Raw genomic sequence first — 15,045 nt, forward strand, 5'->3', positions numbered from 1 at the left:
CTCTTGTCCAAAACCACAGGGCCTAGGGCTTTGATATTTTGTATATGACATCATCTAGTGGTCCTCTACTAAGATTGTTCAAATTATTCCCCTAGGGTCAAATATGGCTCCGCCCTGGGGGTCACATGGTTTACATATACTTATATAGGGAAAAACTTTGAAAATCTTCTTGTCCAAACCACAAAGACTATGGCTTTGGTAATTTGTAATGTAGCATCATTTAGTGGTTCTCTACCAAGTTCAGTGGTTTGTTCAAGTTATCCCTCTCGGGTCAAATATGGCCCCGCCCCAGAGATCATATGGTTCATATAGACTTATACAGGGAAAAACTTAGAATCTTCATGTCCATAACTTACATCATTCAAATTTGGACCACATGTATAGTTTTGAGTGGCAAGATGAACCTTGACATGAGTTGACCTTGATCTTGACCTAGTGACCTACTTTCACATTTCTGTACCTACAGCCTTCAAATTTGGATCACATGAATAGGTTTGTGTACTGAAAAAAACTTTGACCTTGTTATTGACCTAGTGACCTACTTTCACATTTTTGAAGGTACAGGCTTCAAATTTGGACCACATGCATAGTTTTTTGTTCCAAAATAAAATTTGACCTTGATTTTGACCTAGTGACCTACTTTCACATTTCTCAAGAATTTGACCTTGATTTTGACCTAGTGACCTACTTTCACATTTCTCAAGCTACAGCCTTCAAATTTGAACCACAAGCATAGTTTTGTGTACTGAAATGAACTTTGATCTTGAGATTGACCTAGTGACCTACTTTCACATTTCTGAAGGTACAGGCTTCAAATTTGGACCACTTGCATAGTTTTGTGTTCCGAAATGGAATCTGACCTTGATTTTGACCTAGTGACCTACTTTCACATTTCTCAAGCTACAGCCTCCAAATTTGAAGCACATGCATAGTTCTGTCTACCGAAACGAACATTACCTTGAAATTGATCTAGTGACCTGCTTTCACATTTCTCAAGCCACCGCTTTCAATTTTGGACCACATACACATTGTTTTATACCTAAATGAAATTTGACCATGATTTTGACCTTGAGCTAGTCTTGAAACATTCAAAAATGGCTCAGTGGATGGCGCCAAGATCAATCTGTAATCTCTTGTTAGGTTAATAGGTTAAAGGTCAAGGTCAGTTTAAACCAGAATGGTAGAACTTTTGTTTACAGTGAGCATATAATTTCTGTTCCTTGTGCAATTACTGAATGCATTAAGGGGAACATTTCGTGTTCGACGAGCTCTTGTAATCCAAGTGTGTTGTTATAACATATTGTATATATAGTACAATATTGTTGATACATCATTGACAGATATCAGTACATTATGTTATATACTGCAGTAGAGAAAATTAGGTGCCTTCCAGTAGGGGACTTTGTATTGCATGGCAATACTTCATTCACTTGTTTGGTTATGTGATTAAAAGTAGGTAAATCTGTGAAAATTTTCATTTAAATCTACATTGTTTAACTTTTTCTAAGCACAAGTGTGATTTTCTTTTAGAAGTCCATTGTGAAAAATAACCGGAGGACCAGTATTTGTCTATTAAACAAAAATCAAGCACATAATCCTGTCATTTATTGATTGAATTTACATCTGATGTTATAATAATGATGCTTTGAATAATAAGGTTTGATTAAATTCTACGTTGTAAAACAGTTGTTGTTTCAGACAGGCAGAACTACCTTGAGGCTTAATTAAACAATATGGTAAATGTCTTTCAGTATACAGTGACCATTCGCCAGCAGTCCAGAAGATACATGTGTTTGAGAAATACTTCCTTAGTTGGTTACAGACATACAATTTGGTGAGCCTTGCATGATATTTGTGATACATACTGACTAATGTGTCATATTTAAAAGTATTTTGAATAGTAATACATCATTTTAAAATGTAAATAAATGAAGCTATTAAAAGTGTAAAGGATTTTTGTAAATAATAATAAATACTAGCAAAACTTATTGAAATATTGATGCCATATATAATTATTGATTCTTTTATCGTTGTTCAGTATTCAAAATACAGTAATTATTGCTTTGATTCGAATACCAAAGTGCTATATTTTTAACTTTTTTAGGATGACATAGAACTGAAGGGAAGTTTTATTGTTGATTACAAAGAATTAATCTCAGATCAAGGTAATACTGTGATTTGTCTCTGTCTGTAAATGGTACATGTATTAATATGGCAAAATAGATGAATAAATTAAGAGTATTAAAATGCTAATATTACTTGAAGTACAGGTATTTTCTCAAATTAACTTAAGAAAAAGTATGATTCTAAATGACTAAAATTAGGAATCATTGTATTTCAACAACAATGTTAGAGACAGTGAAAAAGGTATATTTCATTTGATAAAACAAATCTAGTTTTTATTTTAATTCCCCACATTTAAATTGTACAAAACTTTACATTTCAACATTGACTGACATTAGTGCTCCAAGTCACTTTCAAGAGGGTGGCTGCTCTGGGTAATGAAGTTTTATAGTATATAGTAATTTTATATAGGTGTGAGTGAGAGCTTACCAGATCTACAAACAGAACTAAAGGATATGCCACAGAAAGTGCTCGCATGTATGGGGTTAGCTATGCATCAGGTAGGTGTAACTTGTGTTATTATAATATAAAATATTTTTGTATTGCAACACATTCATTAAATCTGAGATTTAATATTTGCTTAAACTGTAATTTTTTCCCACAAAAACGGTTCACATTTTTTAAAGAAATAGTAAGAATGCCAGATACGCAAAAGTTCTCACAAATGTTTCTAATTTTACAACATTAGTGCTATATTTTTGCATATTGTTTTTTTTTTTTTGTACAAACTAAAGTACTTTAGATTCAATTTAATGATGCCAACTGAAGAGGATATGGGATATATTTGAGACAAGATTTAAGGCTGTAAGAACAGTAACTGTTTCTATAGACAGGATAGTGTTCTACACCTGTTCGGCATATATTTCATTTATAAGCTTCCACACGTTTTCACAATAGGAGTGTAGAGTGCTACATCTTCATCAGATGTCCATAGTAAAGATAATTAGGATAGGAATAATCCAAAAATAATTATGTTAATTGTCAAATTTTGTGCAATGTAATATCCAGTTTGTAAAATCTCATTAAATATGTTTGTAATAGACCTAATTGAATATATATGAAGTTAGCATTAGATATAAAAATCTCAGAAAAAACAATGACCTGAGAAAATTTCAGCACGTAAGTCACAAGAGACTGAGGGAAGCTAGAGATGCTGCGGTGGAGAACGGTACAGAAATTACACCTGAAGATTATTATGTGTCCATCATACATGCACGAATACTCAACTACGGAACACCTGTACCTCTAAAAAGTTTAAAGGCCAACTATTATGGTAGGTATTTCAAGGTTAAAGGCCATTTGTAGGTATTCTAAGGTTATAGATCATCTATATGGTAGGTTTTCAAGGCTAAAGGCAGATTGTTATGCTAGGTATTTCAAGGTTAAAGGATAAGAATGAAAATAAACGATTTCATGGCAATCTAATCCTGTAGAGAACTGTTATACTGTTAAAAAATTCTCATACTGGTTGTTTCACTGACCACACTTCATTAAAGGAATTCTGTTACAGTAAAGCACAGATCGCTGGAGGACACCAGAGGCTATGTTCTCTTGGCATGTATTTTGGCCAAATTATGGCCCTTGAATTACCGAAAAACGCTCAGATTTTAGGCGCATTCCTGGAGCCAAAAGGAACCCTATACTACTCTCATGAGTAGTGTAGGGTTCCTTTTGGCTCCAGGAATGTGCATGCGCTCTAGTAGTATAGGGTTTATGAATGTGCATATGCTCTGGTAGTACATGAGTAGTATAGGAGTCCAAGTTAGATTAGTAGCCAAATCAGCATAGGCACTTCAGAATTATGGCCTTTGAATTACTCAAAATCAGCCTTTTTACTCTTCAGTGGTATATTTGTAGTGAGTAAACAGTATATACTTACTATTTAGATGATTAGGCAGTTGTGGGAGACACTTTTCTCAAAAGCAGCTCTTGTTTATTATAGAAAATAGAAGGAAAAGGAACTGGATCACATGAATTGCTCTAGTGAGCCTGAGTGCTTTAGCTTACAGCGTTTTACTGTAAAATGAAACTGCGCTGAATGAACTTTACAAGGTTATGTATGTGCCTTCTCATACATTTTCAGGCAAGTTTGTCTCTGTGAAAGGCACTGTTGTCAGAGTGAGCAATATCAAACCATTATGTACAGTCCTGGCTTTTGAATGTAACAATTGTTCTAGTGTGCAGGTAAGTAGGAAATATACTTCTTATACCATGATGCATGCATCCATCTGTTTGTCCATCTGTCCATCATATTTCCTGTTAGAATTATAAGTGAAAAACCATTCAAGGTTTTGACTTTTAATTTGGCATAGGTGGTGATTATAAATATTCACACTGAAGTGATGTAAATACTTCAGCCTTGAGGTATCCTGTGTCACACAGTGTAGGAAGGTTCAGTTTTATCTCAAACATTACTGATCTCATTTTCTGGTACAATGTAAGTGCACATTTGACTAAATATTACAGTTTATTAACAGGCATGGTTCGCACAGGTCTTGAAAAATACTTGAATTTGATGCCTAGTACTTGAAAAGTACTTGAATTTGAAACTGCCAAAAACTCCTTGAAAAGTACTTGAATTTTGAAAAAAACGAGTAAATTTTGATAAATTGTCCTTGAATTGATGTTCTGCGAATAGAAAATCAGAAAAAATAACAGATCAGACCAAAATATCGAAAAAAAGACGAACGATTGACAGACCGGGCTTACCGAAGAGTAAATGATAGTATCTTCGACAGGGCTTACCGACGAGTAAATGATAGTACGGTACCGGGACGGGTTTTAGTACTCTAAACGCAATTATCACAACGTGAAATTTTATCGGTGCTGAATTGAAGGTCATTTCCAGGTTATTGTCGCGGTGTTTATTGTAGAAAATCGACAGAATACTTCATGAGTAAAAGAAATGAATGCGATTTTGTAGTCCTTGAAAATGGGGAAAAGTACTTGAATTTTGTTTTGAAAGTTCTGTACGAACCATGACAGGGCTCGATAAATACACTCGTCCACTTGTATATACGAGTAGAAATGTACTCAGGGGAGTGGAACTTGCTATTGCACTTGTTTTCAGGAAGAGTGCAATTTTATTCCAAAAATATTTTTTAAAAATCCAATTTTAGTGTAGCTGTGCAAAAGATCTAAAACGAAAGTTAATTTGTTATTCGCAACTCCAGAATCTGTCCCGCTCTGTTACAGTACCACTTTATGATCGCAATAGGTAGACAATTCCAGTATGTACAGTTTTTAATGGATTTTAAAACAAAAGCTGTTAAAGTAGTTTTTCTTTAGTGAATTGGAGGACAAGTACAAACTGAAGCAGGACAAGTGAAAATTCTTGGCAGCAGTCCTGCAAGACAAGTTGCTTTCAAACAATGTGTCCAGCCCTGAATTTTATGAACAATGATTACTGTCTCGTTCCAGTATATATTTCTGTAAAACTTGCCTTAATGCGTATTATGTTTTTCATTTGCAGACTATAAATTTGCCAGATGGGAAATATGTCCTTCCAACATCCGTAAGTAATTCTAATGACACAGAAAAGTAATTATTCAATTGTGAACTCTAGTATAAATCTGTGGCCATTTAGAAAATGACATCGAAAAATGTTTCGGCATTAATTTTAGGAATTTTCAGTTTTGAAATGTTAAATTTGATGTGTCAGAAATACACTGATATATTTTAATGACAAAAGCAAAGTAAAAGATTGTCTGAGCATGTACTAAAACCTAAGGTCGTGGATGGCAGAAATTCTTACTGTAGACTTGAAAAGCAACAGACTTGTTTGCGTAGTAGAGAATTCAAGCTTATTAACCAGGTTTTCAACGAAAACCTGAGTTATTAGATTGGGGTAGATGTCGGTCGGTCGGGCGGGCGGCGGCGTCAAACTGGTGTTTCCGGTCAATAACTTTTGTTTCGGTAAAGATATTTGAATAAAACTTGGTATGTATGTAGCTTATATCAAGACAAAGGCTGGGATTGATTTTGGGGTTTCTGAGGTCAAGGTCACTGTTACTAAAAATAGAAAAAGGGTTTCCGGTCAGTAACTTTTGTTTCGGTAAAGATATTTGAATAAAACTTGGTATGTATGTAGCTTATATCAAGACAAAGGCTGGGATTGATTTTGGGGTTTCTGGGGTCAAGGTCAAGGTCACTGTTACTAAAAATAGAAAAAGGGTTTCCGGTCAATAACTTTTGTTTCAGTAAAGATATTTGAATAAAACTTTGTATGTATGTAGCTTATATCAAGACAAAGGCTGGGATTGATTTTGGGGTTTCTGGGGTCAAGGTCAAGGTCACTGTTACTTAAAATAGAAAAAGGGTTTCCGGTCAATAACTTAACTTAGGAATGAGCTATCATGATGAAACTTGGTGTATAGAAAACTTATATAAAGTTGTAGCTTGGGATTGATTTTGGGGTTTCTGGGATCAAGGTCAAGGTCATTGTTACTAAAAATAGGGTTAGGGTTAGGGTTAGGTTAGGGTTAGGGTTAGCATATCTTCTACATGCATGGAGGGATTTTGATGAAAGTTGGCACAATTGTTCACCATCATGAGACGGAGTGTCATGCACAAGAACCAGGTCCCTAGGTCTAAGGTCAAGGTCACACTTAGAGGTCAAAGGATACAAGAATGAAAACTTTGTCCGGAGCATATCTTCTTCATGCATAGAGGGATTTTGATGTAACTTGGCACAATTATACACCATCATGAGACGAAGTGTCTTGCGCAGTTCCCTTCTTTAGAATTACTTCCCTTTGTTGTTACTATAAATAGCTTATATTGTAACTTTTTCATTACTAGACGTAGGGAAAAATCGAGACCACTTTTCCGTAGTACAACATGCATGTTACATCCAATTTTGAGGTGTATTTTGACTCTACGTGATAAGGATTTCTGTGTGGACTTACAATTTTTCTTTTTGCATTTTTTTTTTTTTTTAAGATTAACTTCCCTTAGTTGTTACTATAAATAAGTTATATTGTAACTTTTTTTATAATTGACCGTAGGGAAAAACCAAGACCACTTTTCTGTGGTACAACATAGTTGTTACTTTCTAATTTTAGGTGTATTTTAAGGTATCTCTGCCTGGTAAGGATTTTTTTTGTGGACTTAGAAAAACAAAAGAATTACAATAATAAACAACCACAAAATTAAAATTACATCTGCAAATACAGGTGCTAGAGTAAAGAAATTTGCTGTGACGGGCGTATATTGTGACATTCTGGCACTCTTGTTTATTCTTATGAAAAGTGTTGAAAACCTGGTTTCGTGGCATTGCCGCGTTTCTTGTTGTTCTATCTTTTGGTTCATATTCATAAGTTTTGAATTCACATGATGCTGTTATTGCAAAAAAATTGCAGAAATAAACCTGTAACGAATAGTACCCAATCCATGGTATTGACGGCAAAAATGTATGGTATGTTTTCAGTGTTCATCAGCTGATTGTAGGGGGAAGGTGTTTCAGCCTCAGAGAAGTTCAAACCTTACAGAGACCATTGACTGGCAAAATATTAGGTTCTTTTGTTAGATATTTATCATTGTGTCTTCCACATATTGAGAGGGAGACATATTGATTTAGTGCTGTCAGTCTGACCATATGTCTGTCTATCTGTCACAAAGTTTGTCCATGCAACCCTGTGGCACCACCAGGCTGATTTACACCAAACTTCATGGGAGTGATCATTGTCAAGCCTAGTTGTGCATGTTGTCAGCATTTTTTTGGATTTATGATTTTCAGCGGAGTTATGGCTCTTGATTGGTCAAATTTTATGATGTCTTATATCAATTGGCAGATTTCCACCAAACCTTACAAGAATTATCAGTACCGAGCCTCATTGTTAATATTGTTGGCATGTTTCGGTTCAGTGGAGTTTTAGCCCGGGCATCTGCTCAGATACCATCAGGATGATTTATAACAAACTTTACAAAAGTGATCATTGCCAAGCCTCGTTGTGCATATCGTCGGCATGTTTTAGTTTGTTGTTTTTCAACAAAGTCATGGCCCTTGATTCATCCAATTTTATGATGCTTTAGTGACCTCTTACATGATAGGGCAGATTTCCACAAAACATTACAGAAATGATCAGTGCCAGGTCTTGCTATGCATATTATCAGCATTTTCGGCTTTAATGATTTTCAGCGAAGTTATGGCTTTTCATTTGTCGTATTTTACAGTGTTTACACTATATGCTGTATACAATTAGGCAAAATTTCACCAAAACACTGAGCCAATAAGCTAGCTTTCAGAAGGTCAGTAGTTATAACCACCTGTCCACGCATGCCTAAAATAATGGTTTGAGGGGCACCTCCACTGAAAGCTAGAAAGTCATATATAACCTTAAATGGTGTTGGTGTGACTTGAGACCCATCCAGACAAACAAATTGACTGACAATAACTTAAACATTGATGAAATTATTTCTTTTTCATGTGAAAGTTTAAATGTACGCTTTAACCATAGAAATGGTGAAAAAATAAATTTGTTTTCTAAAATTCAAGGAGTAATTTGTGAAAAGAAATTCAGCAATTTCTGTTTTCTAGAATTCAAGAAATAATAGGCTTAAAGAAATCTTAACAATTTTTGTTTTCTAGAATACAGGAAATAATGGGTGAAGATCAGAAAGAGGCAGGTAGAATACCTCGGACAATTGACTGTGAACTTACACATGACTTGGGTATGTAACCTCCTTCTAGTTCTTGTTTCAGTGGCTACACAAATACATTGTCAAATAGTTCTACCGACAAAAAAGGTTTTATGTATTTTTGAAATTTAATTTCAAATGGGTATGAAATATGTAGGTGCATTTAAAATGTTACTAAAAAAATGCTGCATGAATATTTGAGTAATATTTTCAAGTCTTTTAACCTTTACCCTGCTAAATTTCTATAATGGACCAGTCTATCATTCAATTTGGGCAGTACCATTTATTATTCAAAGGGGTGTTCAATAAAAATTTACTGACTGAATAGCAAACAGAGCAGACCATGATCAGGTGCAGGCTGATCTTGTTCTGCAGTGGTTGCAAAGACAGAATCACTTGCCACCAGCAGGTTTAAGGTTAACAGTTTAAGAAAATAGATGAATATCTTAAAGAAATGTAAAGAAAATATTGTGACATTAGTTACTATTTAAATGGTCAAGATTTAGAATACACCCATGGAATGAGACATGGGAGGGTAGGTTTCATCCACAAAAGTTTTCCGTTGCATGTCTTGAGCAGTTCTTATCCAGTTTTCACCAAACTTGGTTATGGTATTTATGGGTATGTTATCTTGGCATATTTTGTGACAGTTGGGCACTATTGTTTTTAGCTCAGCTATGGGGCGGCAGTGTCACCATTTTATTCAGAATAAAGTTTTATGTTCACTATATCTTCTGAACTACAGCACCTGTTAACAAACTTCACATGATGGTTGGTTTTGGTTTGGAGCAAACGTCTAATAGTTATAGGTTAGTTATTCTGAAGGTCAAGGTCATTTGGTTCAATTGTTTTAATAGTGCTGGTTAAAGTTTTATGGCTTCTTAATTTTACTACATCTTGTCAACAGTAGCCCCTATAATTATCAAGTTTCACTTATGGATTGACCTTAGTAAGGCCTTAAAGGGCAGACATATTTTGGCTTAGGTCAGATACATCAAAGGTCAAAGTCAGTGGGGTCAGATTGTGTAATAGTATCAAAAGTTTTATCACACCCTTCTGAATTTCACTTATATCTCATATTTCTTAGTATCGATATCCCTGTTACCCCCATTTCCGACCCTTACCCCCATACTTATATCATTATTAATCTCTTCTGGTTTCTTAGTATCACACAGGTCACCTACCTTCCAAAAAAAATATTAACATTTCTCGCAACTACTTGCGTCTGGTATGGGTTCATAGTATCCCTAGTACCTACTTCCCCCATCACACACTGGTAATCCTCACTTCAACATATTTTGTTTTACATTTCTCACACTTACTAATATCATATAATGATAATATCTTGGTTAACATTTTCAAACAGTTAAGTGCACTGTACTTTTAACAGCTCTTATTCATATTGTAGTAACTACCTGATTTAAAGTAATAATCGGCATGCTTGTGTTTCTTACAGTGGACAGTTGTGTACCAGGGGACATAGTGACAGTATCGGGGGTGGTCAAAGTCAACAGTGTTGATGAAGGTAACAGTAGTTAAATATCCAATAGTTTTATGTTTATAATTGTTGATATAAAAAACCTGACTAGTAATAAATGGACTTGATTCAAACTTAAAATAGTTGTTCTGCATCAGCATATGACACAAGGGCCATAACTCTTGCACCAATATTTCATGAATTATGCCCCCCCTATTAGAATTTCAGTTTAATTTTGATGCTTTTTCACCGTATCTCTGTTGTTACTAATTGGATTTGATTCAAGCTTTTAGTGGTTGTTCCACATTATCACTACAAGTAGACACCGTCGTTTATATGACTGAAAAATTGTTGAAAAAGACGTTAAACCCAAACACACACACACACATTATCACCCATACCATATGACACAAGATCCATAATGCTGGCACCAATATATTATGAGTTATGCTTTCTTTTTACTTAGAATTTCAGATTCAAGTTTTAATGCACTTTTGCTCTATCTCAGTTTTTATGAAATAGATTTGATTCAAATTTCTCCCAGTACTTCAGTGTTTTTTATACGCCCGTTTGAAAAACGGGATGTATTATGGGAACGCCCCTGGCGGGCGGATGGGCGGGCGAGCGGGCGGGGAGCTCCACAGACCTTGTCCGGAGCATATCTTCTACATGCATGGAGGGATTTTGATGAAACTTGGCACAGTTGTTCACCATCATGAGATGGAGTGTCATGCACAAGAACCAGGTCCCTAGGTCTAAGGTCAAGGTCACACTTAGAGGTCAAAGGTCAAATTCAAGTATGACTTTGTCCGGAGCATATCTTCTTCATGCATAGAGGGATTTTGATGAAAGTTGGCACAATTGTTTATCATCATGAGACGGAGTGTCATGCGCAAGAACCAGGTCCCTAGGTCTAAGGTCAAGGTCACACTTAGAGGTCAAAGGATACAAGAATGAAAACTTTGTCCGGAGCATATCTTCTTCATGCATAGAGGGATTTTGATGAAAGTTGGCACAATTGTTCATCATCATGAGACGGAGTGTCATGCGCAAGAACCAGGTCCCTAGGTCTAAGGTCAAGGTCACCCTTAGAGGTCAAAGGATACAAGAATGAAAACTTTGTCCGGAGCATTTCTTCTTCATGCATGGAGGGATTTTGATATAACTTGGCACAAATGTTCACCACCACAAGACGGAGTGTCATGCGCAAGAACCAGGTCCCTAGGTCTAAGGTCAAGGTCACACTTAGAGGCCAAAGGTCAGATACAAGAATGACTGTCCGAAGCATTTCTTCTTCATGCATAGAGGGATTTTGATGTAACTTGGCACAATTATATACCATCATGAGATGAAGTGTCATGCGCAGTTCCCTTCTTTAGAATTACTTCCCTTTGTTGTTACTATAAATAGCTTATATTGTAACTCTTTCATTACTAGTCGTAGGGAAAAATCGAGACCACTTTTCTGTAGTACAACATGCATGCTACATCCAATTATGAGGTGTATTTTGACCAATCTCTACCTGGTAAAGATTTTTGTGTGGACTTACAATTTTTTTTTTTTACACTTAATCTCTATCTCTGTTATTACTTAATACTTTTGACACAGACTTAAACTATTGTCCAATATCTTCATCCACATTGGAGTCATTAAACACTCCAGTGACAGCTCCAGCTTCCTCAGATGTGCCCAATTTCACTTTCTGGCATCAAAATCGTCGAGCACTCTGTCTCCTGAAGCTTATGTTTTTCTTCCTTTTTTGCATCGGTTTACTTTGCTGACATGAATTTCAATATTTTTTCACCGCTTTTATCACTTTTCTAGATTATCCATTTTAAAGGCTGAACTACACTTTTTACCTTCCACATTTTGTACAATTTTGAGAAAATAACATTTCTTCCATTAAAATAAAGTTTTTGTAAGTTGAGACCAACAATATAAATGTAATAATGTACATATAATTTATTCATTTTCTGCATCTTAGGGGCCTGTGTGACCGATAGGTTAAGGTTGCTGAATTTGAATTACTTGCCTATCACTACTGTGAGTTTTGAAACCTTGCTTGGGGTGTAAAATCCTTTCATGTGAGGAAGCCATCCAGCTGGCTTACGGAATGCCAGTGCTTTTAGGCAGGTGCCTGCCCAAGCCAGAAACACTGCACCCACCACTGGAAGGTTGCCATATGAAATTATGTCTGTGTGAGTTAAAACCCATCAAAAATGAATTGGCATGTTTTTAGGTAGAGGAAAGAACAAGGACAAATGTATGTTTCTGTTGTATGTACATGCTAACTCGGTCAACAATACCAAGGGGAATAAGTCTGGTAGTGAAGGTCTTGCTATGGACTTTACAATGAAGGAATTATATGGGATAGAGATGATACAGAGTGAGGAACAGTTATTCAGGCTTCTGGTTGGGTAAGATCGAAAAAATTGCTTTTACTGATCTCAGGTGTATACTGTATTTAAGTGTACAAATTTAGAGATATAATATTTTGTGTTTACGAATGCATGGTCTAAATTTTATGCACTAGTTTAACTGCTGTGTCAATTATCTGTTGTCTTGTAAAATATTGAACCCAGTTGCCATTTGTTCACCACTAATTCATATTGGGAAGTTTTAGTTACTTGAGGAGAACAAGACAGTACCAACATAGAGGATAACTGAACTATTCTTGAAAAATGGTGTTGAACCAGAATCACACAGTTAAAACTTAAAAACCTGTGAGTGAAGGGAAATCGTCTGTCTTTCAAGGATGAGTGGCATGAAATGTTTCACAATAGTTGGAATTACTATGTTTTCAGCTCAGTATGTCCAAGTATTTATGGCCATGAACTTGTGAAGGCAGGATTGGTGCTGGGATTGTTTGGAGGAACACAGAAATTCTCAAATGATAAGGTAGTTTTGGAAAAGTGTTCTCAAATTTTAATTAGGATATTTGGGGCTTTTTAGCTGAACTTTCAACAACAATTTTTGGTTAAGTTTTGTATGTAAGCTGGTATCTCAGTATCCACTAATGGGAATGAATTGATACTTCACAAACTTGATCAGTGTTCTGCTGAGGATCAAAAATGGTGGGGATTCATGTCCCCTTGGTACACTTCTCTATCTCTGTTATTACTAAATACATTAGACACAGACTTATTAGCTACTGTCCAATATTTTCATCCACATTGGAGTAATTAAACACTCCAGTGACAGCTCCAGCTTCCTCAGATGTGCCCTGTTTCACTATCTAGCATCGAAATAGTCGAGTGCGCTGTCTCCTGTGACAGCTGTTGTTGTATGTGGGCTGTAATCTTAGTATCCACTTGTGGGAATGCACTGAAACTTCACACTTGTTCCCTGTGATAGTATGGCTGGCAGTGTACAGGTGTAAGGTGAGCTATTATGATCATCCGGCATCTGCCCCTCTAGTCATACTTCCTAGGGGTGTGGTCACTTTCTCTATATGTATATATTGGACATTTTAAAAACTTCTTGTATGAAACTTCTGGCCTGATTTTGAAATAATTTCACACAAGTGGTCCTTGTGTGACCCTCTTCCAAGATTGTTCAAATTATTTCGATTTGTCAAAAAACATGGCTGCCAGAGGGCTTGGTCACTTTTCCCTATATTTTTATAGTGGAAACTTTAACAATCTTGTGTGAAACTGCTGGCCCGATTTAAAATAATTTCACAAAAATAGTCCTAGTGTGACCCTCTACCAAGATTGTTCAAATTATTTTGATTCATCAATGAACATGGCTGCCAGCGGCTGTGGTCACTTCTTCCCTATATGCATATATTGGAAACTTTTTGTCAGAGACAGCAGGCCAATTTTAAAATCATTGTAAGAAACTGCTAGCCTTTTAAGAAGATTTTACAAATGTACTATTTCAGAGTAATTTCACAGACATTTTCCTTGCATAATAATCTTTCAAAACTGTTCAAGCAAGCAGTGTAACTCATGTGAGCGATCTAGGGCCATCATGGCCCTCTTGAATAAGATTATAAAGAATAATTTTAAGGGGGCATATATTTGCAGGAGACCATTTTCTCCTTGTCTGTCTGTTCACATTTGTTTCAGTTTTCAAGGATTGATTACATGTAAATTCATTATTTAAATGGAGTCTGCTTGCCATTTCCATATTTTCAGAACAGAATCCCAGTTAGAGGTGATCCTCATTTGCTTATAGTTGGAGATCCTGGTCTTGGCAAGTCACAGGTATGTAAAAGAAATGTATCAGAAAAGCAGTTTAAGGGTGTTTAACTTAGAGTGATACTACTTTATTGTAAAATCTTGAAAAATCATTCATTAAAAATGAGGAAAAATTCCTAAAAAAGTCCTGAAATCTTTGCTTAAAAGTCTGTGTGGACCCTGGTCTTTGCTTTGAAACAAACAAGTTAGATAAGGAGATCAGTGTTCAGTGATTTAATTTAAAAGAGTTCGGCTAAATAATTGATTTTAAGGTTCTGTTGAGTTCTGAATAATTATTCATCTCAGCACTGCAAGAGGTCCAACATTAAGCTTACAGAAGGTGGAGAGGAAAAATCTTATGTAATATTTACAAGAAAACAAACGCTTAAATACTTGAAATTTTATAGCGACCCTACTATCCTTTCTTCCTAGGACATGAGAAACCAGACTCGTCTTATACTCTTCTTTTTTTTTTTTAAGATGTTACAAGCCACAGCAAACATTGCACCTAGAAGTGTATATGTGTGTGGTAATACAACAACAACATCCGGATTGACTGTAAGTAATTAAATTACTGTTTTGTATAAAATTTATAACAGAAATGCTTAGTAGTAATTATTCTTA

General features: G+C 35.6%; 1 protein-coding gene across 2 annotated transcripts in view; it reads left to right on the plus strand.

Moving 5' to 3' along the window:
* The window catches only part of LOC128550074 (DNA helicase MCM8-like), a 50,257-nt gene that overhangs the window by 22,635 nt on the left and 12,577 nt on the right, over positions 1–15,045 (plus strand). For both annotated transcript variants that reach the window (XM_053528140.1, XM_053528141.1), the window contains exons 4-16: positions 1,752–1,834; positions 2,105–2,165; positions 2,536–2,624; positions 3,241–3,397; positions 4,208–4,308; positions 5,597–5,638; positions 7,553–7,638; positions 8,714–8,796; positions 10,220–10,288; positions 12,480–12,657; positions 13,045–13,138; positions 14,380–14,448; positions 14,902–14,979. In XM_053528140.1, coding sequence (XP_053384115.1) covers positions 1,752–1,834; positions 2,105–2,165; positions 2,536–2,624; positions 3,241–3,397; positions 4,208–4,308; positions 5,597–5,638; positions 7,553–7,638; positions 8,714–8,796; positions 10,220–10,288; positions 12,480–12,657; positions 13,045–13,138; positions 14,380–14,448; positions 14,902–14,979 — 1,190 coding nt within the window. The remainder of the gene's footprint in view (positions 1–1,751; positions 1,835–2,104; positions 2,166–2,535; positions 2,625–3,240; positions 3,398–4,207; positions 4,309–5,596; positions 5,639–7,552; positions 7,639–8,713; positions 8,797–10,219; positions 10,289–12,479; positions 12,658–13,044; positions 13,139–14,379; positions 14,449–14,901; positions 14,980–15,045) is intronic.

This window comes from Mercenaria mercenaria, chromosome 17, assembly GCF_021730395.1.
Source record: "Mercenaria mercenaria strain notata chromosome 17, MADL_Memer_1, whole genome shotgun sequence".
Lineage (NCBI taxonomy): Eukaryota > Metazoa > Mollusca > Bivalvia > Venerida > Veneridae > Mercenaria > Mercenaria mercenaria.